Consider the following 27,899-nt stretch of genomic DNA (forward strand, 5'->3'; position numbering starts at 1 on the left):
AAAAGGGTTTCCAATAAAAAGTTTCATTTTGAAAAGCCCACTATCTGGGCAGCTGTCCCTATTGGAAGCTGTAATCTTTTGACCTTTGACAGTTGAAGACGCCATTACTAAAAATGTACATTGAAATTGTTAAAATTTACTTCGAAAATTGAGAAAATTTTGGACTCACAGTCTCAAATCCAAACCACTTTTGGGTCATCGTAAATCAACTTCTTGACCAATTGGAAAATCCTTCATTATCCTAGAATGTCTTATTTATGAGAATGTCAGTAAATGCACAATATTTTTGAGATGTTGTTCCCCAAACAGTGGGCTATACAGGGTGTTTCCTAAACATGCGGCAAAAATTCAGGGGGTTGTTCCTTGGACTATTTTAAGCATGTTTTGTCCTTGGATGATTTTTGAAAAACCTCTTTGTTTCGAAGATACAGGGCGAACAACATTTTTCATATTTTTAAAATTAATAATAGTTTAAATAAAAATGCGTACCGCACTGTGTTTACTAAGTAGGTACAATTTATTTTTAAATTTGTTTAACAACATTCCAATTACTAAAAACCCTTAGATTATTTCCTATGGGGCCATCTAAAATCATTAGTTTATACCACTCCAGTAGAAAATGTGGAAGACTTGCGAAATCGGATCATTGCTGGGTGTAACTTAATAAGAAATGATCCTGGTGTTTTTGAAAGGGTTCGGCAGTCAATGAGGAGAAGATTGGATGCTTGTATGCTGGCTAGAGGTGGTCATTTTCAACAGTTTTTGTAGGTTGAGTTGAATTTTCATGTAATTTTTCATAATAAAATGTTATTATCTGAAATTTTGTTTCCCCTATATCTTCGAAACAAATAGGTTTTTCAAAAATCATCAAAGGACAAAATATTCTTAGAATAGTCCAAGGAACAACCCCCTGAATTTTTGCCGCATGTTTAGGAAACACCCTGTATAGTTTGTTTTGGGGATGTTTCCGTTTATCGAATTTTGAGTCGAAAATGGTTTTAAATGATAAGGTTCGACTCACCGGATTTTTCCGGGTTTTTCTTAAGATCTGTACCGGTTCTTTGAAAACTTGAAAGTGAGATTAATTCATTATAAAAGGATCAGTAGAGCACACAATTAGTTACATCTCAGTGCTCTTCTTGAATTTTTGCAAAACCTTCTTGAAATCTATAACGGTTCTTTGGAAACTTGGATGTTTGTAGTTTTCATTATGAAAGGATCAGATGAGTTCACAATTATAATGGTCATTGTTCTTTTCTCGCTTCGTTATTTTCATTATCGACGCATCATAGATATAACCTAAATTTCTAATTATTCATGTGTCCATTCTGAAAAACAATGAAAGTTTTTTGAGTGCATGTTCCCCGAAGCAATAGCGAAATTTCATATTGATCACATAACCGGTACCATTCAAGAAGAATATCGAAAAAAAATTACTCAATATTTCTGTGATCACAAAAGCGACAAAGATTTTGGGTGTATTTATGACATAACAATATCGACCTCAGTGTAAAATTTCAAGCTGAGCGCATTCAAAGTACCATAGAAAATAGGCCATAGAAAATTCGAGGAGAATATTGGAAAATAATCACCCAATATTTTCGAGATTACAATTTCGATCGAAATTTTACGTGAATATGAATAATAATCATTTCAAGCTTCATGCAAAATTTTGTGTGGATAGCTAGTCAAAAAATACTAACAGAATATTTAAAAAAAATAATAAAAGATTTGACCGAGTAAAAATTTTGCGTGTTATGTCGAATAAGATTTCAAGTTTATAAAGTTTGAAATGGAACACCCTGTACCTCTGACAGGAGACACGTTTTCTCTAGATAATTTTGGTTGAATCTTAAAATTTTTGGCTCAAGATGAAATATTACTTATGATATATCTCCTGTAACTCTTTTCCTGTATATTATTGGGAGGTTCCTTGGATAATTTGAAAGAATCCTTTTCGAGATACAGGGTGTTTCTTGTAGTCCTTGTAGTGATGAGTTTATCGAATCGAATATTTATTATTGCTACATATCGGGAAAATAAGCATCAAAAGTAATAATTAATTTATACATCACATGATAATTTGGATTATCCAGAATATTTCGAGAGATTTGTTTGATTTTTTTCTCGAATTTGGTAGCAGTTAAGACGAAACTACAAGAAACCAGAAAGTTAAGTATTGAGTTAAAGTTTCTCTTTATATTTTTTCAACTACCATTGTTCCACCAGAAAAAATTTTTTTTGGAGACAGGAAGCGAGCAATGTACCAAAAAATATTATTCTGTGTAGCTGCAATCGACATTGGCATACTACCTCATGTCAATTCTAGAGTAGAATAGTTACGTCAAATTTCTGTTTGATATCTTTCGAAGGGCAGATGCTCTGAAGAAAAATACTTGAAAAAAAATCAATTTTTACACCCTGTATCTCTACACAAAGCGTTTATAGGATTCATTTGTAGTAGCCTGTATGAAAAGGAGAAAAGACGATTATTTTTATATTATGATTTTTCTTTTCCTCATAACATTGTTTTGTGATAAGTAGATGACATTGTACTCTGATTTGCTAATAGTACTGTCAACTTCTAAGCATGAAAATATTTTTTTACAATTGGTTTCAATTTCAGTTTTTGTTGATATTTTCTGATTGACTGAAACAGACCATTCGGAAAGCAATGTCCCCTAACATATTCTAATGTCATGAATAAATCAACAGTGTCAGGCGCACCTTCAACTCTTTCTCGAAAATTTCAAGACATAAACAGGTGAAGGTCTCATCGCATGAGCAACAACTGTTCTCTTATAGGTGCAACTGAACCAGTTGATATTTCAGCGGCTAAAACGGCAATAACGTACATCTTCATTGCAGCCAACATCAACAACTCCGTGAACGTTGCTGCAGAAACGCTTGCAGAAAATTTTAGAATGTTCAAATTCAAAACCGAGGCCACCAGATTGAGCAAATGAGCGAGCACATAAGGAAGGACGGTGATTACGCAACTGCCAACGACAAACAACACACAATCGCAGGTTATTCACCTGAACTCTGTGCGAAAAAATTGACTGTCAGTTTCACTTCTCGCGGTAAGAGAAAGTTGACCTAGATTTGTGCTCAATCTAAAGTTGTAGCGGTAAAAGTTTTTAAAATACGCTACATGTTCGGCCGAACGACTAGACATATGGAGATACGCTTGCATAAAACATTACCCTATAGAATAGTATAATTTAATAGCTTGATTAATCGCTACTTCATGTAATTGTAATCGTATAATCATCTACGCAGGTATGTGGATAATTTGTGTCATGCGCCACCACAAAACCGAGATAATAACTCCTTGTTTGGATGTTCATTGAGCTTATTATCGTATTAAACGAGTAAAGGACGGATTATTCTGGATTCTATCATGAGAGGACTTAATGAGAAATATTTGAAGTGATGACGGGATATTTGGAGCAAGTTATTCGGGAAAATATGAGTAGTTTCCAGGTAATTTGTAACATGTGTTTGAAGAGAATTTAATTCAACAGAAAATATTACAAATAGCAACAAATCGAATTTATTCCATCATAAAAACCAATAAAATCATTTGTACTACTATATTAACAGACAGACGTACTTTTTATTTCAATAAAATCTTCCTTATCACTGTCTTATAGTTCAAAAAACTGATTGAATTTACAAACTTACAACTTGTATATTCATTTCGCTAAATTGCTTTTGAGGACTCCGTAGGATCATTGAAGGAAATCTCAACAAGTAGTCATAGACCTTTTTTCTTACTCTTCTGTGAAATGGATATACAAATCAACCGTTTTATTTTTTGGTTGATGTTGACTCTGATGATGAATGATGGTTATTTCGAATGATAAAGGCCAAATTAGTCTAGAAGGCAATTCAATATACTCGGAAATGTTAAAATTATGACATAATTGTGCTAAAACCTTCACCATCTGATATCTTTTTAGTATACACTTTTTCGTCTAAAAATTAATATATTGTCAGTTGTCGGTATTTCTAGATAAAAAAGGATATATAAAAAAGATCTATCAGATAGTGGAGGTTTTAGCACAATGTTGTTATAATGTTGATATTCGGCGATATAAGTGAAAAAGTTTCTAAAAGGTATAAATAAAATATCATCGTTGTTATTCAATGGAAAAGAATAAACCTCAAACAGAAGTGAATCAGGATTTCATGAGTTAACATGTTCAACTTGCAGTAATAAATACATAGGACATTCACATTTAGATTTAACCAACATCGGATGGATTTTACCAGAAATAAGCGATAACATCATCAACACATAGATAATGATCACCCTTTCCCCACAATTATCAACAACATGAAAATTATACACGTGAAATCAAAAGGTAGGAGTCTCAACTTGAAATCCATCATTGAAATTTATAAGCTAGTGAGCGGAAATAGTTTCGAAATTATAAATGAACAAACAGAACTGTGTTATTTCAAAATATTCAACGCGTTAAAATAATACCTAAACCCTAGACATTAGCGTAACGGTCAAAAATGTTTTCTCCCTCTTTACTAAATTTTATAGATTTTTTTTTGGTTTTTCTCTCCACCTTTTTTGTCTGAATTCAAATCAATATTCTGTACCTACCATTTGTAGAATCTTCAGTATCTGAAGATGACCGAAACAGCGTTGATATACAATATAAACCCCAAATTGCAATTTTTTATAGTAAAACTTAGAAAGTTTTTGAGCTTTTGGTTTTCAGTTTTTTGAGCATTGGTTCCTCTATCATTTTGTCGGAATGGTCCCAAACTATAATTTTCGATACTATATGTGAAGTTATGTGGTCTCCAAAGGTACAATAGGCGCATGAGTGACGAAGAGTGAAAAGCTTTTGACGTCAAGTCAGTGCTTTTCTCTATTTATTTTTTTAATTTGAATCCTGGAAAAGTTCAAAACATTAAGTTACCCAAAAAGTTCATTTTTTTCTATATGACATCACAAGAAGATTTATTTCGAACAAATGAATTACTTCAACTCAGGGAGTAAGTCATTGTACTCATTGACCTTCTGCCAACCTAACAATTTTGGCACAAGTATATCAAAAACCGGAAATTGGCCAATGAAACAAAATATATCCAAAAAATTTCATTCATCCCAAAAGTATCTATCACATTGCCGTCAAAGTAATAATAATAGACCAACGAATAATCTTTTTCTAGTTAAACAAAAAATCAGGAATCAATTTCAGTTATCTTCGCGAATTGTATTTATGCTTTCTATCGACAAAAAACGATTGCTTGGAAAGGATAATTTGAACCCAGAATAGTGAAAAAGCAATAGCTATTGGCTTATGTAATGATTCAGAGTTTTTCATAATTCATTATTTCTTTTCTTTACTTCTTGTGCTGTCTAATACAGAATTTGAGAGGACTATTCACATTTCATTCACAACCCATTAAACTAATTTTCACATCAATTCTTAGAAATAGCTCCCCTACAATATTTTCATAGGAAATCGTATCACATGAAAAAAACAGGATATCTCTTTCGTAATATTCTTCAAAACTATGTAATTGCTCTCGATGGAGTGAAGGATGGAAAATTTTCGGTTTTGCATGCAGGTCTTTGACCTCGAAATATACGCGATATGCTATATAATATTATAACTTTCTCTCGCAAAGCTTGGTGTGTCTCATTTGCAAGATGACTTTATTTTGCAACAATTTAAATAATGGATTGGGGTTCATGGGAATTTTTGATGACTTCAAAAATGTTTCTGAAATTTGGACACGATGACTTCAAAGAATTTTTCAACAGTTGGCTCAGAATTTGAAATGAACATCTAGAAAAATATTGTAATTCTCTTTTCTGCGAACAGAACGCTATCTATTTAATTTTATTATGATGTATGTATCTTTCGAATTTTAAACGATAAGGTTCGAAGCATGGTAAGTGTCGACTGAAAAAAAACAGAAACTTTAAAATTGTAGGGTAGATTATGTTAGATATTTGAGTGAAAATGAATATGAAGAATTGAATTCGACATCCTTTCTTTGGGCACTCAACTTTTGTGAAACAGTCATAAAGTCATCAACGTAATCTTCTATTTTTGAAAAATTTTCTAACCCAAAGCTACACAAGGATCTTAAGATCTCGTAAGATGCTTTCAAATCATTCCAAGCTTCTTCATACTGTCTTACGTGCAAATAACAGCAAGGTTGTATCATCGAACATATTTTAGTTAATGGTTTTTTGGTATTTCTTGTTCTTTACTGTTTCGGTCGTAGTATCACTTTCTGGATAACCATCAATGGATAACCAAAGATCTTCATGACGAAGTAACATCTTCATGGCAAATGACCAACCACAACAACTCTCAGTTGTTCGAATGAAGGAACTGAAGCTTTTTGAATAAAACATATTTTGAATATGTGTATTTGTGAACAAAATTTGTTCAATCGGACAGGAAAAATTTTCTTGCTAATCAAAAAGTAACTAATTATCCTTTCTATCTTCTTACTCCAGCTTCTTAGTGGAAAAATCTTCTTGTGTCTTGAAAGACCAATAATATTCGTTATATTCTCCAACAGATTCAAATCCAAAAACACACAGTTAATGTGTAAAATCTGCGTTGGAAATTTCTTGATAATTTCAAAACTACGTAATCTACCATGATTAAATTTGTTATTTATATGCATAATAACAATTTAAAACTGTGTGAAGAATTTCATATTGATCACGCCACCAAAACCAGAGAAAAATCAAGCAGAATATTAAAAAAATTACAAATATTTCCATGACAACAGATTTGACCGAGTTTTGATTTTGTAAGCCAGTATAAGATATCATTTCAGAAACGACTGAGTTGAAATTTTGTTGGTATATGTACTATAACAATTTCAAGGTTTCTACCAAATTCATATTTCTATTCCAATAATAATCTTAGATTCTAACGATTGAAACCTGATTGGGAAAGAGAATTTGTGGACAAATTAATTTATTAAGTATTCAGTAAGTTTGATTTCCTCTCATAGATAGCAAAACAGACAAATATGACACATATTTGCCATTTTGTGTTTTACTACGATCCACCCATACACCATTCATACGATAACGTATCAACGATAAGGATACCAATTTTTTCTCACTACCCCCACCTCGATTTTATTGGTAGATTCCAGCAAATGGCGTTAATATCTCGGTTAGTCCAGATTGCAATGATTCGAGATAACCGAGATCGAGTTCATTCGACTTCATTTTATGTTATGACCTAGTTCGAAATGTTTATGGAACGGAAGAAGAGTACATTTATAGCATACGCTTTACATAATATTTACTGACCTTTGCGATTCGATTCTGCTAATGCTCATTGTGACATTCTAATCAATTCTGGTTCGGACTATACTCAAGTGACACATACACATTGGAAATAAATTACAGAGCCAACGATAAATTCTCGCCTCTCCGATACCGCTACCGGAGTCCCACAGGGATCTATTTCTGTCCCTGCCTTATTCTAGGATTGCTCTAGTACCAGTTGTATTACACTTCTTTACCATCATCGAACTGGGTTCATGCACATGCGTGTATTTAAACGCAGAAAATTCTGAAATAATTCTCAGATGATCCATTCGACCAAGTTGAAAGAGAAAAAAAAAATTGTGTATGCTTATTCTATAGATGAAGAGTAGGTTTTTCGTTATTAGGAAATTAAAATATTGACGTCAGATTCACTTTTAGGGCATCGTGAAGCATTTTCTTTGCCGGTAATAATGAAATTGGTAGAAAAATTGAAGCTGTTGGGCAAGTTGATGATGTGAGGAATCAAAACCGTGTTCCTCGCTCAAGATCGACTGAGGATATTGCTGTTGCAGCCCTTAGTGTTGACGAAAACCCTGGAGAGGCGGATACAAATATTATTGTTGAATGGATTGCGCTATCAAGCTATGATTAATGATTTTTTATGGACGTAATTGGAAGAAATTCAAGACTCACCATAAGAACTTTGAATTGGTATTACATTAATTAAGACAATAAACGATTTCTTATGCATAAAATGGATTTATTGCATCTCGAAAAAAAAAAAAATCAATTTGCTGCACCCAGTGGTATCAGAATCCTTGCCAGCATGATTTTCAACTTTGAGGAAATGACTCTTCATGGTTCTCCGTGAAGTTTGAGGACAGCAATATAAATGAGAATATTATAGGCTCATTAATCGATAGATATTGGTATCAAAACTGCGTCAGTAGGAACAAGGTTCATGGTGAGCAATGGAAGTACATAAATGATTTCTCCTGTAGATCCAAGGTCAAGGTTCTTAAAACGTTGGGAGCATACCCCTTCCTAATTCCGAACACATCGTAAGTGTTTGAGGAAGCAGTTAATTGAATTTCAATGACAAAATATTTATAGCTCTCGAAACGAATCCTTATTCTGTCAGGAATATTGCTACGTGTGATCTCCTCGATGGAAAATCAAGGTGCTTAATCTCTGTCACAAGAGTCTTCCTGGTTTGACGATGAAAAAATAAAATGTTGTGATTTGAGATGATTTGGTTACTCCCACTCTAAACAGCAGACTATGGGAATGTTTTCAAAACTCATCAGGCTTGTAAAAATTTCATTCATTGTACTCATAAGTTGAGTCAGCCAGTAGCATCAAGGTTGACTGTGATGAAACTTCGAATCGAGTAGGTGGCAATGGCAAGAACAAACTGTTCGAGTTCAAGCGACTAGAGTGTGCTATAATGATGAAAGGTTAACGGCCAATTGCACCACTAGTATTTATTCGATTGCCAAAACTTAGCCTAGGTTCTGAGATATTTCATGAGTAAATCTTTAATTTTGAAGTTTACGTTATGTAATCTCTACATTATTTCCGAGAAACCAGCGGTATTTCACGAGAAAGAAACAGCAATTTCGCCGTTTAGGTCTTGGAACATGTTCTATACATGAAACATTAAAAAAAATATGTCTGTCCTCCGTACATTTTTTCCAGTAATTTCGATGGAATTTGTAAAAATTCATTGATCTTTTCTTTACAATCGGATCTATGAGTTTTGAGGTTGAAATCCAGAAATCAATTCTCCTCTCAGATTTTTTTTCGATAACATCATGAATTTAAGAACATGAAATGTTATGGTGATCTCAAATACAAAGTAGCTGTAGTGCAGATGGTACCTATAGATCACGTGCTTGCTTCATTGTTGGTACCATATGGTAAAACTTCCAAAGCTACATTATATCCAGAAAATATAGAAATTGCAGCATTATTTTCATTAATTTTTCAGTTTTTCAGTTCTTCATTCATTTTGATTTTCGTCTTCTATATCATTTTAAAGACTTGGACCGAGTATTTTTTTGTCTCATCCAATAAAAAACAGAATTTTTACAAAATGCTTTGTGTACATTTTCCCAATGTGTCAACAGCATTTCGAAATTCCATATTCGAATGTTACGCAATGTATTTTCAAAGTTTTCGATTAAAATTCTCTATTCAAGAGTTAAAATAACATGTAAATGAATTGTACCATCTGTCTTAATTGTTCGAAAAAATTATTCAGAAGAGTTAAGTAATGAGCAATTAATCATAGTATGAACCATATAAGTTATTCTTTATTGTTTATGATGGAATAATTGAATTATTTAGGATTTACCTCAAGGTCATCAGAGGTCAAACCAACACTGTACCTGGTTGCATGATGTAATTATAAAATAAGGTCGACATTAGATTCCACTAAGTTTATATCTTACTAAATCAAGCTTTATTGAAAAAATTGAGTTTTGTTCACGCCATCAGAAACATAGAAAATTAAAGCAATAATATCACCAATTTTCATGAATATCGAAGTTTTCTGTGATGAATATATAGATATAGAGGTATTTTTTCTGAATAATTTTTTGATCTTTATATTATATCTATTATCTATATCTATTGTTTCATGAGATTCAGTTACTCCATCAGGCTCCAGAAAAATCTCCATCCCAATCGACAGTGTATGAAACTCTTAGAGTAACTTAAAAACTTTAATTTCACCAGGAACATCCTAAAGAACATCCGAAATAATTCTAGGATATTTACTGATACCGGTTATCAAAAGACATTCTATTAGCTTCAACATGCCACTTCGCTATCTTTAGGATGTAGGTCAAACAAGATATGGTTTCCAAGATATGCTAACTTTTTAGAAGAGACCAATATCCTGAACAACAACGAAAACATACACAAGAGACACTATCAAACGCTATTGTTGAATTTGTAAGTTATCAATTTTGTTTGAAATCCAACACAAACAAAATAATACATCACGCATATTAATATACAGGGTGACCCACATGAAAAAGACAGGTCAACTTGAGATTGCAAATTCGTTGGTGTAGGAACATTCCCCTCTAGAATATTAAAAGGCAGTCTCAAATAATTCTAAATGTTTAGCAATTCTACTTATGAATATTCAGAGAAATTCTGTTTGTCGTTTGTGTCTGTGAAAAATCTATGTGAGTTGAAAATCTTAAACATCAGCTGGCAAGGTTATGGCACCCGTATTTTGAGACGGCATGGAATATTGGCTATTGATTTCCGCCGATATAATGCTCCTTGCCACAATTCAATGAAAACCATGGAAACATTGAACTAATTGCACTTCCAACTGCTTGACCATCCAGCTAATTTTCCAAATCTAGCCTATTTTGAAAACAAAGACAAATCTTTCCACAGAAAGTTATTGAAAAGTTAGAGGAGAATTGGAGTGTATATATCACTCTTGGAGGTAACTATGTTGACGAATAAAGTTGAATTTTCAAGAAAAAATGTGTTTTTGCTGGTTAGGCCCGTAACTTATTGAGTGAAGTGTTAATGTTATAGTACCTACCTATGAAGGTCAGTAGCGTGAAGTTGAACAATTCAGAACTTTTTACAGATAAATCATTAATATTGCCACATAACGTTTTTCAATGTGAAATACAGGGGCTTTCAACAGTTGAGTAAATTTCAGAGTCATTAATTCAATTTAATAATTCAACGTATTCAATTTCGCTTTCAGTTACACCACGTATAAAACAAATACAGAAATGATGTTATTGTAGGAAACCGTCCCACAACTTTACCCAGGAATTAGTTTATTCTATTCAGAAGCTCGTTTAATTCCAAGATACCTTGAATAACATAATAATTTACTACTTGTTTTCATTGACAAACGTTTTACGACAAGTTTAATGTCTTCACTAAGAAAAAACATATATTTAGAGACGACCATTAGAAAAATCATCTGAGTAAACATGTTTTGTTGACCGTCTAAATATGCGTTTTGGAGTTTGCTTCGGAAAATCGATAGTACATATTTATTTTCACTATAAAAGCCAAACTGAATTTCTTCAAATTTCAAGAAAGTTGAAATTGAAAACACTTTTCGGAAGCTTATGAGAATGAGTAAAGCACTGAAGTGAAGTTTGCTCTAGTCCCGCTTGCTGGCTCAACCGTAGCGGAGTCAGGTATCGACTACCTCCCCGGTATCGGCTGAAACTTTCGAAAACAACATTTGAACTATGATAATTAGAGAGATAATTCTTTCTGGTATGTGTGTTGATTGATCAAAACTATAGGAATCTTTAAATTTAGAATCAGATCGTCAATCTGCAACATCAACATCTTTGGACAAACCTTGGCTCAAACAAGTGTAAAGATATTAACAGATGGTAATGACTTGAAGAAAGGTCAAGAGAATAAAGTGTTACTTGTCCCTAGCAGAAGCCTCTATAATAATCCACAAAAGTAATGGTTAAATCCCTCTCCAAAAAGTTTTGATGAGTAAATATTTTTCAATTAACAACCCCTCAACCAGAAGAAAATGGGTTGCCTTGCAATAGGGCTCTTACCCCTCAAACCCAAACATTATTGCTTAAATGAAATCAAACCAATTTAAATAGGTATAATTTCTTTTATTTGCTCATTGTTGCCTAGCTAAACCATTGGCCACAATGATGAGTTGGTCGCTTTGCTAAGAGATAGTTCAGTTGCACAGCTTCCAAGGTTGCAAATCCCAATCCACTTGACTTTTCTGAATTACTTCGTTGATGAATTATACTTCAGTTTAAACTGGAGTTCAATTTGTTTTGAGAATTCAAAATGATTAAATCTTTGATAAGGAAGGCATAGAAAATACATTGAAGCTAACAGTCACAACTCAGAACATCTATTAGAATCATTAAACAGACGTTGAATTGCCAATATTTTCCCATTTTCCTCTAAACTTGATGACTATGTTTGTCTTTGTGAAATCAAATAGGATTTTCCCTTTAAATGGAATGGATTGAGCATTGATGGAGCAGGTCTAAAATGAATCTCCCTCTAAATTCAAATAGTGATCAACAACTAGCTGGATGATAAGGGGTAGCTCAGTTGCATGTCCTTCTAGGTTGCAGACCTCCATATAGAAGGTTTTTCAATTCGTTTCAAAAATTAAAAATGATTCAATCCTTGGTAAGAAGACGTAGATGATTGCATTGGAGTTGACAGTCAGATCTTCGAACAGTTTTACCAAATGTAACACCTGATAAATCTATCGAAAATAGGGACTTCGCTGTATCAATATTTTTCCTTCAAATGGAAGATGGAGCTTATCTAAGATGAATCTCCCTCTAAACACAAACAGTTATAACTATTATAATCGAGATTATGGATAACGACCCATGGGAACTTTTGCGCAATGTAGCATCTGAAAGGGATCCAACAGTCCGACACTTTCTAATGTTACCATATCCTCCAATGCACAGAGAACTGCATTGGTTGCATCAAACTAGGAAGTTACGCAAGCCATCAAACTCCTACCCCACCAACACCGTCCAAATATCACACAGAAAGGTCTGAAGAGAAAGAGTACCACTCATTGACATTTCCTGCTTCTAACCCGCCCAAGAAGTTCCCCAGTATCAGTTCTGAAAGTAGAAGTGATATGCAATAACGCTAAAACAGCAGACCGTTGCTCGTCGTCGAGGTGAGAGTGGTTCTCTAGCTAATGAAGATGGCTGAATGCCCCACCCGCGGGTTGCTCTCCGACGCATAGCTGGTTCTGTAGACCGGTGGTACCGCAAACGGTTCTGCCATAGTTGGTGCCCTACTTTGGACTCAGGTTCAGCTACGCGATGTCTAGCCGTTTCTATAGTACAACTTGTACCGTTAGTGATCGCGGTTGGCCTAGGAACGTGGTCTTAGCATCTTCGTCTTTGTCCATTCTCATTTAACTGGAGTGACGGACAAAAGTGCGCGAAACTGCCATGTGCTCAGGGATTGTGCGTCTTTGTTTCGCCTATCAAATGGATTCTTGACTATTTTGGACTTGACTGTGAGAATCACACATCGAGTTGATGGGAGAAAATGACATCTTACGGTGAGACTTTATCTTCTTCTTTTTCTTCTTCTTCTTCTCGGTTTTGGGTTCAGCTTACTACGTCTTGTTATGGATGTTACGACGCAATTCGATGTGATGTTGCTATATGTTCATCATCCTCGCGCTTCCTACTGATAAGTATAATTAATAATATGAAAATGAATTTCAAAGGTTTGATTTTTCAGTATACCTAGATGAGTCTATTAACTATTTCAAGAGGTGTTTCAAAAAAGTCATATCACTTCAAAATTCTTAACCTAATCTTAAGGTCTTCTTTACTAATTTTTTTTTAATGAAATATATGTATGTACAATACTCTTCTTACAAGGTTTTGATTTTGTGTTCATTGAAAATTGAAAGGTTTTTCAATCGTATCTCAATTATTTCAATGATGAATTTCAAAATTTCTTCATTATCATGAAATTACCGAATTTTCTGAAACACTACTTTGAGCTAATTGTCATTTATCGCTTTCTTATTTGGTAATATTTCCATTCATTGATATTCTGAAGTTCAAAATTGAAATACACGTGTACGCATTAGTTTTTTTGGAGAAACTCTAAAAAGATTGCTTTCATCATTCCAAAAATTTGAAATTTGTTATTGAAATAATTGAGAAAGCTTTCAATTCTCAAAGTGATATAAAACTAACACACAAAATCAAAATGAATCTACACCGAAGAACCTAGTGAAAAGGATAGAGTACACCCTTAAAACAAGAAGCTTTGGTTGAGAAATTTTCAATAATTTTTCAGCTTCTTATGTCGGCCCAAAAATTCAATTTATTATTTCTAATATGAACCAGTCAAGAAAGTATTTCTCGAAACGTAAAAAATGTAATCTATTATGTTTTGAGGTAATTTTCAATCTTCACAACCTTGAAGAAATCGATGCAAAAATTTTTTTCTTTCAGGATATCTTGTAGTTGAAGAAAAATTTTCAATTGAAACGGCAGAGAATATGAAATCTGAAAACTTAGCCAATGTTTTGAAATCAGCAAAGTGGCCAATTCGTTTATTCCCTTAAAAAGAGTTGATATTTATCTAACAAATAAGTATATCCAAATGAGTGAGTAAATAGAACAGTAAAAAAAGCAAAAATTAGAACAGAAATTATTATAATTCGCTAAATATAAAAACCAAGAGATATGACCATGGAAAACAAGGAAGTCAGTGATACAGTGTCATGCACCTCTATCTCCTAAGTGTTTATATTTTGATATCAAAATTTCAGTTGGGAATTTGCGAATTTGCCAAATATTCTCGAGCCGTTAGATATGAGGTTCAGTGACCGTCAATAAACAATATTGATGTCATTGTGTGGATTTTGGAACATAATCTGGACCCGAATTGCTAATCACCTAACAATTGTAATGATATTGACTCTATATGATTCATTTTATTTTTTAAGCATTATTTACTCAGTCTAATATAAAATGTTGTGATATTTTTTAAAATATCAAGTAATATGAATACAGGTACTTTTACCATTCAGGATGATTAGACAAAATGATATTCAATTTCATTGGCAAATCAACATTAAAAAGTTAAAATGTAACTTGATCTTGAGAGTAGTATACAATCAGAACTTTTGAGTTTTCATTTGATACTTTTTAAAGCACGTGCTAGGGTAATGACTTAAAAACCTTCTACCTCAGTATCTACCTAAATTTGAAGTAACATCACCCGTCAAAATAAAATATAACAACTATTTTTGTGATGAATCCACTTGAAATGTAACTAGGAAATTTGTTCAATGAATACAGGATGAAGGCTCATGTAAAATATGCATGATGTTCTAGAATCACTTGGTAAACCTCAAACAGATCATCGAAGGGCTATAGCAATAACTTCATATTAACATTAAATATGACATACGTCTTTTGAATTTTGGTACTAACGAGAAAAAAATTGGTTTGGTATGGGTGGTACCATCAGTGCTCCAGACCTGGAGGTGAGGTGTTTTCTTAATCCTCTCCGAGATATTTCTGAGGCTCAGAGCTTATGGTAGTCAAAACATATGTTAATGTATTCCACCACTACTATAGACATATAACTTTAAAATATTTTTTTAATCCCATGCCTGAAATTGGACAAGTAAAGATGGAAATTCCTGAAAGGACAATAACATTCGATAGGACGACTATAAATGATACTTATAATCGAATTTGTTCAAGACAGCAACAAAAAAAAGTATAGAAGATCGAAGAGAATCAAAATAGCACTGAATCATATCAACTCATATTGTAATCTACAAAACAGGAACTATGTCAAACGGATACAAGGAACAACGGATCCCTGACTCATTCTCCTTAATATGGAATGAATAAATACACCATTGCCCAAATAACTTTCACTTTTTTGATGCTCCAAAGATAAACCAACGCCAAACTTTCTCCTTGTCTCAAAAATTTCAAGGTTTCATTCTACGAGATCCCGTGAGAACAATCAACAACACATATCCTACGCCTTTCAATTCAAACAGAATGTAATTATGTCATCTGGCTACTAACAATAATCTAAACTATAACAACACATTCATTTGATGTTAAAATATCTTATACATTATTCACAGAAACCTGTCGAAGGTGACTAAATATTGTATGGATAAAGTTATCACCAGAATGCAAATAGGTCTTTCATTCCCCCTGAGAACAATGGTAGGCAAGTGGTCATAAGTTTTCAAAGATGCTGTAACAGTATACGCGACTTCAATTGAACGGAACACAATAAATAACGGCCTGGTCTTGCTTAGAAGCCGAGAAATCAGGATTCCGGTCATGGATTGCAATCCAATGGTACTCAAGGTCCAGTCGTAACCTTTGTTGGTTCATGAGTATCCTAGACCGTACTCCGTGTGTTGAAGGAACATAAAACCTTTGTTTTCTATTGGAGGAACAATGCTGAATTCATTTGCATCCATTTGTTCCTTACTTAAGGGGATCCTTCGTCCGCCATCTTGGATTTCAGATGAGTGTTCTCGAATTGTAGTTGTTTATTATTATTTTTTCAAATATATAATACCGACAGACACGTATAATAAAGGGTGTTTTTTTTAGAGCTATAGAACTTTAAATTGCAATAAAACAACGATGGATTATCCGATTGACATGAATTTTATTTATCCGCAAGATAATCTTGTGGCATTACATTTTAAATATGATTTCTGGTATATGACCGCCACGGCTGGCTTGGATGTATTCCAATCTGGACGTCCAATTTTCGATGACTTTTTCCAACATTTGTGGCCGTATATCGGCAATAACACGGCGAATGTTGTCTTCCAAATGGTCAAGGGTTTGTGGCTTATCCGCATAGACCAATGACTTTACATAGCCCCACAGAAAGTAGTCTAGCGGTGTTAAATCACAAGATCTTGGAGGCCAATTCACAGGTCCAAAACGTGAAATTAGGCGGTCACCAAACGTGTCTTTCAATAAATCGATTGTGGCACGAGCTGTGTGACATGTTGCGCCGTCTTGTTGGAACCATAGCTCCTAGACATCATGGTTGTTCAATTCAGGAATGAAAAAGTTAGTAATCATGGCTCTATACCGATCACCATTGACTGTAACGTTCTGGCCATCATCGTTTTTGAAGAAGTACGGACCAATGATTCCACCAGCCCATAAAGCACACCAAACAGTCAGTTTTTCTGGATGTAACGGTGTTTCGACATACACTTGAGGATTAGCTTCACTCCAAATGCGGCAGTTTTGTTTGTTGACGTAGCCATTCAACCAGAAGTGCGCTTCATCGCTAAACAAAATAAAATGGACGTAGTGCGCGATACGTATTCCGCACAGAACCATTATTTTCGAAATAAAATTGCACTATTAGCAAAGCGTTGTTCAGGCGTGAGTCTATTCATAATAAATTGCCAAACCAAACTGAGAATAAATCACTTGACAGCTGTTAAATCTTGAACAATAGCTTGAAAATCAAGCCAAGCTGTGAATGCGTAGATGTTCCCTACTTTAAAATTGGTGGAGATGAAGCAGGTATGAAAGAAAGCTTCATAGGCAACCTAATATCATAATAATTAGTCACGTATAATTCCAAGTAAAATTTATTTTATTAGATTTCAGTTTTGAGTAGGAAAATTTCTATTTTGTCTGTTAAAAATATACTTATTCCTTCATTTTTGGCTGGGGTCAGAGCAAACATCAATAACCCTGTATCTCAAAAACCAGAGCTATTTGAAATGAGCTATTGATGAAATCCGCACATCAAAAACATTCAAAATCATTTCATTTTGTTGCTCATTTTACCTATTTCCCTTATTTTTCGTGTACTACAGAAACTGCTTAAAAAGACTACGACCTTCAAAACTTATTTATAGAATACTCCTGAGAATTATAGTGTGATTTACCTTCAGACGGATAAACTTGATGAAATAGTAAGGGTTCACTTTTCCTCTTTATCAATAGAACCCCATCAGAGACTGCATTTAATGACGTCATAGACTGTAGAATTTGCATCAGAATTAGAGAATTAGTCTCTACGCACATGCGTGATTCTATTCAACTCATTCGTACGTGATAACAGTGATAAGGACGATAACAGAAAAAAAGACTAATTCAATAACTCACTACAATAACAACCGTAGCTTCAGTTATGTATTCGTTCACATATAACACACATTATATTCGATCTGTGATATGGTGCAGGAATTTTGTTATCAAAATTCATCAGATTTCGGTCCAAAAAACAAAATTCGTCGTGTTTCGGATTCAGTTTTTGCCCTAACCTAACCCAATGATTTTCTTGGAAAGCTACAGTCGTATTTTGCAAGGTAGTATTCGCTAGAATGACCTTTGTTTCTATCAATTCATCAAGGACTTATGTGCAATTGAGTAATAATGACAGCTCTTTCAACTTGAATTTGTATGTGGTTGCAGAATCATTGGTTGATGTGATAAAATTGAATGTTTGACAAATGTTCTCTTTTGTTCTATGACTATAACGATTCATTGGCCCATGTGCGTATACAGCATAGAATTATCCTCAGGTTATTTGTGATTGAAGTTATTTTACTATGATACTTAAATTAATTGAAGATAATTAAAGCTCATTTTAATTATGTACTTGGGTAATGAGTTTTCCTATTGTAATTTAAAATTTTATTCTTTGATCCTATCAGGCTCTTTCTCTATTCCATCATTTTTGAGCTCTCTTTGCTCGAATATAGCGCTCTATTATTTCGTCACATTGTCTATAATTTTCGAATTTTTATTGGGGAAAACTCTAAGGTATGTCAAGCTGATTATGAATTCATGGCCAAATTCATCAAGCATGAAGTTAATTCCAAAACTGTTTTTTTGATCATTATGAAAATTTGCATTTGGATAGACAATTTCAAGCCGAGTAGAAAATTTCAAGTTGATCGCTTAACCAGAACCATAGAAAATTCAAAGGGAATATAGAAAAGCAATGCCCAATATTTTCGTGACCACTAAACCGGCAGAGTTGATATTTTGGGTAATAATATGATATAACTATTTCAAGCAGCGTGCGAAATTTCAATCTGATAACATCGTCAGAACCATAGAAAATTCAAGAGAAATATTGGAAAGGAAATACTCAATATTTGCGTGAATACAAATCCAATCGGGATAAGATTTCGTGTGTATGTTTAATATAATAATTTCAAGTTTTGTGCAAAATCTCAAATTGATAGATTCTTCAGAACCATAGAAAATTCAAACAAAACATCGGAAAAAAAAATTTCATTCATATTTAAAATATTTTGATGAATCAATTGATTGAATTCATAATTCTCGTGACCTATGAAAAATGGTTTTGTAGTACATAGGCGTACAAATTTGCTTCCTCCGTTTTTTTCCGAAATTCCAAGCTTTATTGTAAAAAACTGGTTATACATTTATTGAGTATTGTCCATCGCTGGCCCACTACTTTCTTGCATCTTTCGGGAAGCGTACGAATCCCGTGTTAAAAACACTGGTCATCTTTTGAAGCGATCCACGAATCGATCCAATTTTTTTACTTCTTCATAATACCGTGAATATTCGGTTTGGCCGTCGACATGACTCCATGACTGGGATATCCCCATGATTTTCTGCGCTTGGGATTAACGTAATGAACCCATTTCTCGTCTCCAGTTACAATGCGATGCAAAATCCCTTCCGTCTTTGCCTTGCAAGCAGCTGTTGACAAGCAAACAAACACCTTTCAACATATCTCGCCTACAACTCGTACGGCACTCAATTTTCTTGTTTCTAAATCACTTCCAAGACTTCAATAATAATAATATAATGATAAAATTTATTTAGCACCCGGCTAGTATAGAAAATAGAAAATCAACACAACAACAATATAATCATCCACATTTCTTCAAGTGGCCATTTAATCTTCCGCAGAATGTACCCAAAGATGGGGCCGTCTTAATTTCCTCTGAGAGACCATTATACAAACGAACACCCTCATAGAACAAGGACTTCTGTAAAGAAGTTGTTCTCACTGTGCAGATATTGAAGTTTTTTACTGACCTAATATTGTAGTCATAAAAATTTCCTCTTCTTTCTAAGAAATATTACAGATATCGTGGTACAAGATCATGCTCTATCTTGTAAATTAGGGTTAGATTGGCCTTCTTGATATTTTTTCCACAGGTAACCAGTTCAATTCATTATGCATGACTACTATACAGGTATGAACTTACTACATCTTAGGATTATTCTCATGGATTTATTCTGTTGAAATTGAAGTCTACTTATATCTCCTTGTGTACATGATATCAGCAGTGCAGAACAATAATTAAAATGGGGCATAATGATTGTATTGAAGACCTATCTTCTGGTCCAATCCGACAAAAAGGCAGAAATACGAGCAAAAAATGAATTATTCTTCCCTTATTTCCTGCACATATGTGCAGAAAAAAACTCAAATGTTGATCAGCCGTTTGAAATGGCTTCTTGCGTCACTCCCAATGATCCTGCCAATTCTTGTTGCTTTTGACGCGAGTCTTGATCAAGTAATGCCTCCAATTCTGCATCTTCGAAAATTTCCCTCTTTCACCGCTATGCTGGTCTTCGACGTCAAAATCGCCGTTTTCGAAGCGTTGAAACCACTCTCAGCACGTGCTTTCACTAAAAGCGGCTTCACCATAGGTATTTGGGAACATTCGATGAGCCTCAGCTACAGATTTCTTCATATTATAGCACAAAATTAAAACCTCTTGCAAATGACGAGAATTTGGCTCGTAAGCTGACATGTTTAATCGAGAATAACTTTATGATGCAAACACAAATCTACTAATATTTCGATGTCGTTATGTTTACAAATACCTAAGATTATTGTATGACATCTGCGATCTATTTATTTCGACTACCACTTACCGCTACGCTACAGCCATCTTTTGCAAAATGGCGGAAGCAAAGTTGTACACCTAATATTTATATTATTAATTTTATCGTGACTGTATCATACAGAACAATTCTCCATTGAAAAAAAAACAGCTGAAATAATAAAAAGCCCACGCACATGACGTCAATGAGAAAACACCAAAAGCTCGAAAAACGGGTTCGAAATTCAGGCTGAACACTGACATTCAATTCTGATACGTTGACGAGGAGGACCACTTTCACTTTTATACTTAATTAATTTGGCAATCCGACTACTCCACAATATCAAGGTTCGTAGAACGTTGACTTCGATCGTGTTGAAATTTTCGATTGTGCGAATTTCGTTTCCTAATTGGGTTCAACCTAGAAATCGCGTTATGATATTCTTATATAATCATTTGCAAAAATAACAGTTGCAAAATATGAACGGAGGTACTGAAGTTTCTTGACACCACTTCAATTATAATGTTATTGTGTCGCTTAAAGCGGAATGGAAATATAAACTTAGAATTTTTCAACTTGTTGTTTGATGTACAGGATGGTCTATATGCATATAATATAGAATTGAGTCAGTTGACATACGTACTGAACCGATTTAAATTTTTGATCAGAATATTCGCTCAAAAAAATTGTTTTTATAGTTTTTTTCGGAAAACTATCCGCTATAATCTCGTAAAACTCAAGAAATCTAATCAATCAAATCCTGGATTACCCTGATATGGTATCGATCGGAATTTTTTTCCAAATTCATATTAGCACTTGAAGACTTCTGTTTTTATTGTATAAAACGAAAATGATAAAATTCGCTTGAAAAAAAAATACTCATAAATATCCAGATGTGGCGTGATCCCCCCATAGTACTGTTTACGAGTTATTGACGCTAAAAAAAAACACATCTAATCATCAGGCTTGTCGACGTTCGTTTTACGTTGCCGAATTTTATTGCCACTTGGGGTTCTGGATGATTTTCTTTTCAATTCTCTAATCAGAATGTTGATTCCTCAGAATGGAATGCAAAATATAAGAAAACAATTCCATTTCATCACTTCCAACTGACCCTTCTTAAGAAATATAAGAAGTTTCATTATTTCATACAACATTCCATTATTTTATAATATTATTCATTTTTTATATCAAATTATCTAGTGTTAGGAGTGGCCGCATTCGAATTAAATAATAGTTCGTCCGCATCATTCGATTGTTTTACTCGATAATCTTAAGCAAAAAAAAACAAATTTTTTGATCAGAATATCCGCTTGAAAGGATTGTTGTTATAATTCTTTTCGAAAAACTATCCGCTATAATCTCGTAAAACTCAAGAAATCTAATCAATCAAATCCTGGATTTCCCTGATATGGTATCGATCGGTATTTTTTTCCAAATTCATATTAGCACTTGAAGGCTTCTATTTTGATTGTATAAAACGAAAATGATAAAATTCGCTCAAAAAAAATACTTAAAATTTTCCGAATATTCACTGCTTTCATCTAGACTAGTTTCGAATTTTTCTGCGATTGCTAAGAAGTTATTTTTCCCCAAGCGGATATGAAACGATTTGAGTCATAACATAAGAAATATGACATAAATATCGACTGGAGAAAGGATGACTAAGAAAATAAAATTAATATCCATTTCAAGAAAAATAAATCGTTAAGAAATAATCTGTTAATTATTATTCAAGATGTAATCGTTATTTATTGTTTATAGGAAGTGAATACGGAATTCAGATAAACCTCCATATTTATACAATATTGTTTCGATCTTAGGCTTGGATGAAAATTAATGAACCAATTTGAATAGATGGAATATTTGTTTCGTTTTGAATAAACCTTGAGGACTTTTTCGGTCTAGGTTCCCATGCCAAGTTCAAAAGAATTATTGAAAGCCAGGCAAGCAGAATTTGACACAGGGCCAAGTTCAAAGCGAATCTCAACACATGTACTTTTATCAATAATAGGAAATGATGTCTTCATTCATTTGGATCCTCACTTGAGAAATATCCATCTTGAAAACATTTTCTCTAATTACAATAATTTGTAATTTTATTTCATAGCCACAATTGTGAGTTTATGTCAGACAGAACAATAGCTTATTTGACAAAGTTAAATCCTGTCAAATTATTATTATTTAATAGTATTTCATTGTGAAGATTAATTCTATTCATTACATTCTTATTATAGCATTTAAGTTGAAATGCATCTTGTTCTATGGAGATAATGAATCTGTTCATCTTGAAATAACTCTAATATTTTATTATGAAAAATGTTGAAATTTGCAGTAGAACACTAAACTCAAGAAATTTAAACCAAATAATAAACGTTTTTTTCTCAAATTGACGTCATCGCAAGTTTGCCCAAACCATTTTGTTTCTCATCACGTGATAATATTTTTGAAGTTTTTTGAGTTAACTTAAAAAATGAAAAACTTTAATAAAATTCTCCATTTCTCCATATCGAGAAATATCAGTTTTGGATTAATATTCTTAGAATCTCTTGAAACTATCAAATTAATTTTATCTGTCATGTGTTCCTCTCTGGTTGGTAAGAGTCATAGATTACCTAGTTCTAATAGAAGTGAAAATAAAAATTCATATCTAGTCGGAATTAAAGTTACAGGGAAAAAATTGAAAGATCTTAATGATGATAATGCAGAAGAATGGGCACATTGTTCATGCAGAGGAATATCTCAACTTGCACTTGTTCAGTACCCTAAAACCTTGAAGCGAGAAATGATGATCTCTCGGATTATTGTACTATTGAAATTTGAGAATTCACCTTCACAGTTGTTATCTAAATGGCAACTGCTGTTTTGGCCATGAAACATGTTTCATCTCTTGGTTATGTTCACGTACTTTCACCCGCTGTACTTCTGAAGTTCACAATCCTCACCTTAACTTCACTGCTTCAGTTTGAACATTTTGCAACCTTTGACATTTGAAGTTATTACAACCTGTTTTTCAACAAAAATCAGACGAGATAGATTCATAGAAAATTACAGCACCATATCCTTCTTTCCATTCAGGGTGATTATTCATTGTTATTGGCTCATTTCGTTTCACTTCATTACTCGTTTTGAGGCAACACCCATAAGAAAATGAGAAATGGTTTACAACCTATTCAATCCTGGATGTTGATGATGAATAAATAAATATATATATATATATATATATATATATATTCTGATGAATAGAGATATTCTACTGAAGTTGTAGTAAACACACTCTAATCACAGAATTTTTATAAGCGTTTTCAGAAATTGAATGCTATAGGATTAATTTTCAATTTCTCAAGTTGACAACATATTTGTTGAAATAATTTGTTTAACGTTATATGGATTAGAGTTTAGTTTAGAGCAACAACAGGAAGGAATACCGACCAATTCAATTAACATCAAAAACCATCAAAGGTGCCGCTTATACTCATAATATACTCATAAATATTCAGATGTGGCGTGATCCCCTCATAGTGCTGTTTACGAGTTATTGACGCTAAAAAAACACGTGTAGATACTCATCAGGCTTGTCGGCGTTCTCTTTACGTTGCCGAATTTTATTGCCACTTGGGGTTCTGGATTATTTTCTTTTCAATTCTCTTAGCAGTATAATGTTTCCTCAGAATGGAATGCAAAATATAAGAAAAAATACCATTTCATCACTTCCAACTGACCCTTCTTAAGAAATGAAGTTTCATTATTGCATACTACATTACATTATTTTATAATATTCTTCATTTTTTATAACAAATTATCTAGTGTTGGGCGTGGGCGCATTCGAATTAATAATGGTTCATCCGCATCATCCGATTGTTTTACTCGGTAATCTTAAACCAAAAAAAAAACAAATTTTCAAGCTTTTCTGAGCTAGGAGCCTGAAAGGGTTTCGATTTGTATTTTTGCCAGGGAGGTAGGACCCCGATTATCCAATAATAATTTTTATAATTCTGCAGAGTAAGCTTCTGTTAGGGCGGTAAAATGGGTCTCTGCCTAGGGCGCCAGTTTTCTTAGCGACGGCCCTGCAACTTCAATATGATCAATAAGATATTGCGCACTCGAAAAATTTATTGAGATATATCAGCTATCTGGGACTACTCCCCTTCCTCAAATAGATGACCAAATAAATAGACATTAGACTAAGACAAATGATTAAATATAATAGTGAATAAAATGGAGACAAATTTAACGGTTTCGAATACTGATACAAGCAGAGGTAATTTAGAAGTCCTAGTCGTAGTAAAATGATCTATGAGCGTAAGAATCCCTTGAACTTGGATAAGATTCAGTGAATTTGATAAAAAAAAAACAATATATTGGATTTTGATTCAACAAAGACAACTATCACTGATCTCCTTTTCACATTAAAATAACTAACTGCTGGTTTACAATATGGAATGAATAATTTCTTTGAAATGAATATAATGACCTGAACTACATATGTAACAAAGGAAACTCTACATCAAGTGAAACAATAATAGGATAACAATGAGTATAAATACATAAAAGTTACGTTTTCACAAAAAAATATAAAAAGGGGCTCGAATTTATATTTGGATGTTGTATCGATGAAATGACAAAGAGAAATGTCGATACCCAAATATGCAAGATATTGTTCACCAGGATAATCAAGAGGAACGTTGAAAATAATTTTAGGGAAATTGTACTTTTTCCTTTCAGTCGAAAACAACGCTCTCTTTTGAAAGAGAATAATGAATCCACAAGAAAGTAAGATATTTCGTAAAATAATTCAATAAACAAAGAATATTCGCTTGTGTTACTTGCACTACACCGACCAAATTGAGTTAAAACTTTGATTGATGAGCTAATCCAACAAAAAGTTATATATTTCTTTTTTTTTCTAGGAATAATGACCCTGACGCGTGGACCGTGTGAACTTGACAAGATGAGCTTATTTCAAGATTTGAAATTGAAACGGAGGAAAGTTGATTCACGCTGTAGTAGTGACGGTAGGTTGTCTTTCTTATTCTCATTTCCTTCATATAATAATTCCAAGAGTACATATTTCAGTTCATTTTTCGACACAATCATTGAAAATGTCATTGAAACAATCAAATTCTCATGTGGTGCCTTCGCCATTTTGCATTTCGTGGACTTTTAAATAATTTGTGTATCACTTTCAAAAAAATCTTTTTCCATTTGTAATGATTGAAAACTATTAATTTGGCTTCTCTTAATCTCTATCTATCTAATCGAAAATTTTTCAGTTTTGGACTATAAAAATACAAAATATCAATCGATACTCAATTAGGATATAAGGATGTTGATCTATCGGAGTTGAATGGATAAAGTGAACATAATAAACTTAAAATATACTTTATATTTTTTTTCTCAAAAATTAGGAAATACTTAATATAAATCTCTCTGTAATTTTTATATTTCTTTTTCACTCAATAGACTTCTCATCTGCGTAATCATATATGTTCATAATGTTTCCATTCATCTACTTGTTTGAGTAGCTCACTTCCTCATATATACTTCTTCTTTCACACTTTGCACACCACGAAAAATTGAATTAAAATCCGTTATTTTTCATTTGTTGAGAAACATTGAATTATTTCTCTTTAAAATTCATCTCTGGTGACTTGAAAAAGGAGAATTTTAGATGATATTATGTGCTTATTGACTTTGTTGTATGGTTTATAAATACTTCGACTCATGATTCATGAAACACCTTGTATTTCACCTCATTTTCCTAATTGCCTTGAAGTATTTGGAGTAAATTAATCCGTCTTTATCACCCTCAAAGTTTTTACCAGGAATATCCAGATATTTTTGCTAAAAGAAATCCCAACCTTGCACAACTCCCTATCACCCTCACTGCATTTTAGATTAGGCAGCCATTCGCGACATTTTTTTCTAGGCAATGTATCTGTCCGGTTCTAGGCGAATCCGTCGCCGACACTAGCACATCATCGCCAGATATCGTCAATCCCACGTCACCCAAGATGTCCGACACCATCGTCAACCCTCCTAGTCCGGACTCCACGCCTCATCAGATCCACCCCTCCGTCGCCACCCTGGAGAAGATGTGCCGTCTGGGCGAGTCGGGTGTCTTTGACGGTGGAGGAATCACCAGCGTCATCCGTACCTTACCTGTGATCAGGTCACAGAGCCCTCCAGTGAGACCTGCCACTACAGCGAGTCCGTCTCTGTACCCACCAAGACCTCACAGCTCACCTGGTCGGCCTGCAACCAACCCGGTCATCAGACATAGTCCCCTCATAGTACAACTGCCAGTTTCTTCGCCTAGTATCCTTTCACACGTCATCACCAGCCAAGGGTCCATATCTCCTTCCTCCACCACTGCCACTAGTAAATGTAGCGGAGTCATCATGAACCAACCTTCACAGAACCAATTATGGATCAAACACTCTAGGTTTAATGGTATAGTGAAGCCAGAGATAATGAGCAACAATTTCGCCGCCCCTGCTCCTTTGGATCAAAGTCCAACAAGCCCTAGCCATAGATTAACACCGAAGCCAAACCCAGGGGTAATTATGGGAGAATCTGGTGGGATACGGACCATGATCTGGCCCCAGGCCCAACAGACCAGCCCTATATCTGAATCATCTCAGCATCACTCTCTAGCCAGTTGGTCTCCTGGTAGTAACTCCAGTGTTTCGAACACCGAAGAGAGTGCAGCTCAAATGCTCTTGAATTTAGGGCAAGATAGACTTGGCCTTCCATCCAGATCTACCTTGTCTCCTCCGTCACTTTCACCAAGGCCTTACACGACGTCACCACTCAACATGGAGAAGCTATGGGCGGGAGATCTTCGACAGTTACCGGTAAATCAGCAGATGCAAGCTCTGATGTCACCTCCAAGCCTACCACCTTTGTTCAGCATGTCTCCTATGGATTCGAAAATGAACGAGTCTTCGTCTTCTAGTGATATGAGAGAGTCGACTGAGGATGAGGAACAACCTATGATCTGTATGATATGTGACGACAAGGCAACTGGATTGCACTATGGTATCATCACTTGTGAAGGTTGTAAAGGTTTCTTCAAAAGGACGGTACAAAATAAAAGAATATATACGTGTGTATCGGACGGGAAGTGTGAGGTCACCAAGGCTCACAGGAATAGATGTCAGTTCTGTAGGTTCCAGAAGTGTATGAGGCAAGGGATGGTTCTACAAGGTGAGTCATTATTTCTATCC

The 27,899-nt window shown here is 34.0% G+C and overlaps 1 protein-coding gene across 4 annotated transcripts in view; it reads left to right on the forward strand.

Annotated features, from left to right (window-relative positions):
- Window positions 1-27,899, forward strand: part of LOC123674470 (hormone receptor 4) — an 80,522-nt gene that overhangs the window by 34,062 nt on the left and 18,561 nt on the right. The window contains exons 1-3 of one of the 4 annotated variants that reach the window (XM_045609346.1): window positions 12,928-13,364; window positions 25,581-25,685; window positions 26,623-27,879. In XM_045609346.1, coding sequence (XP_045465302.1) covers window positions 13,352-13,364; window positions 25,581-25,685; window positions 26,623-27,879 — 1,375 coding nt within the window. In that variant the 5' untranslated portion in view covers window positions 12,928-13,351. Of the gene's footprint in view, window positions 1-12,927; window positions 13,365-25,580; window positions 25,686-26,599; window positions 27,880-27,899 lie in introns of those variants that run through there. The other 3 variants (XM_045609348.1, XM_045609347.1, XM_045609350.1) reach the window with 3 other exon arrangements.

Source organism: Harmonia axyridis, chromosome 3, assembly GCF_914767665.1.
Source record: "Harmonia axyridis chromosome 3, icHarAxyr1.1, whole genome shotgun sequence".
Classification (NCBI taxonomy): domain Eukaryota; kingdom Metazoa; phylum Arthropoda; class Insecta; order Coleoptera; family Coccinellidae; genus Harmonia; species Harmonia axyridis.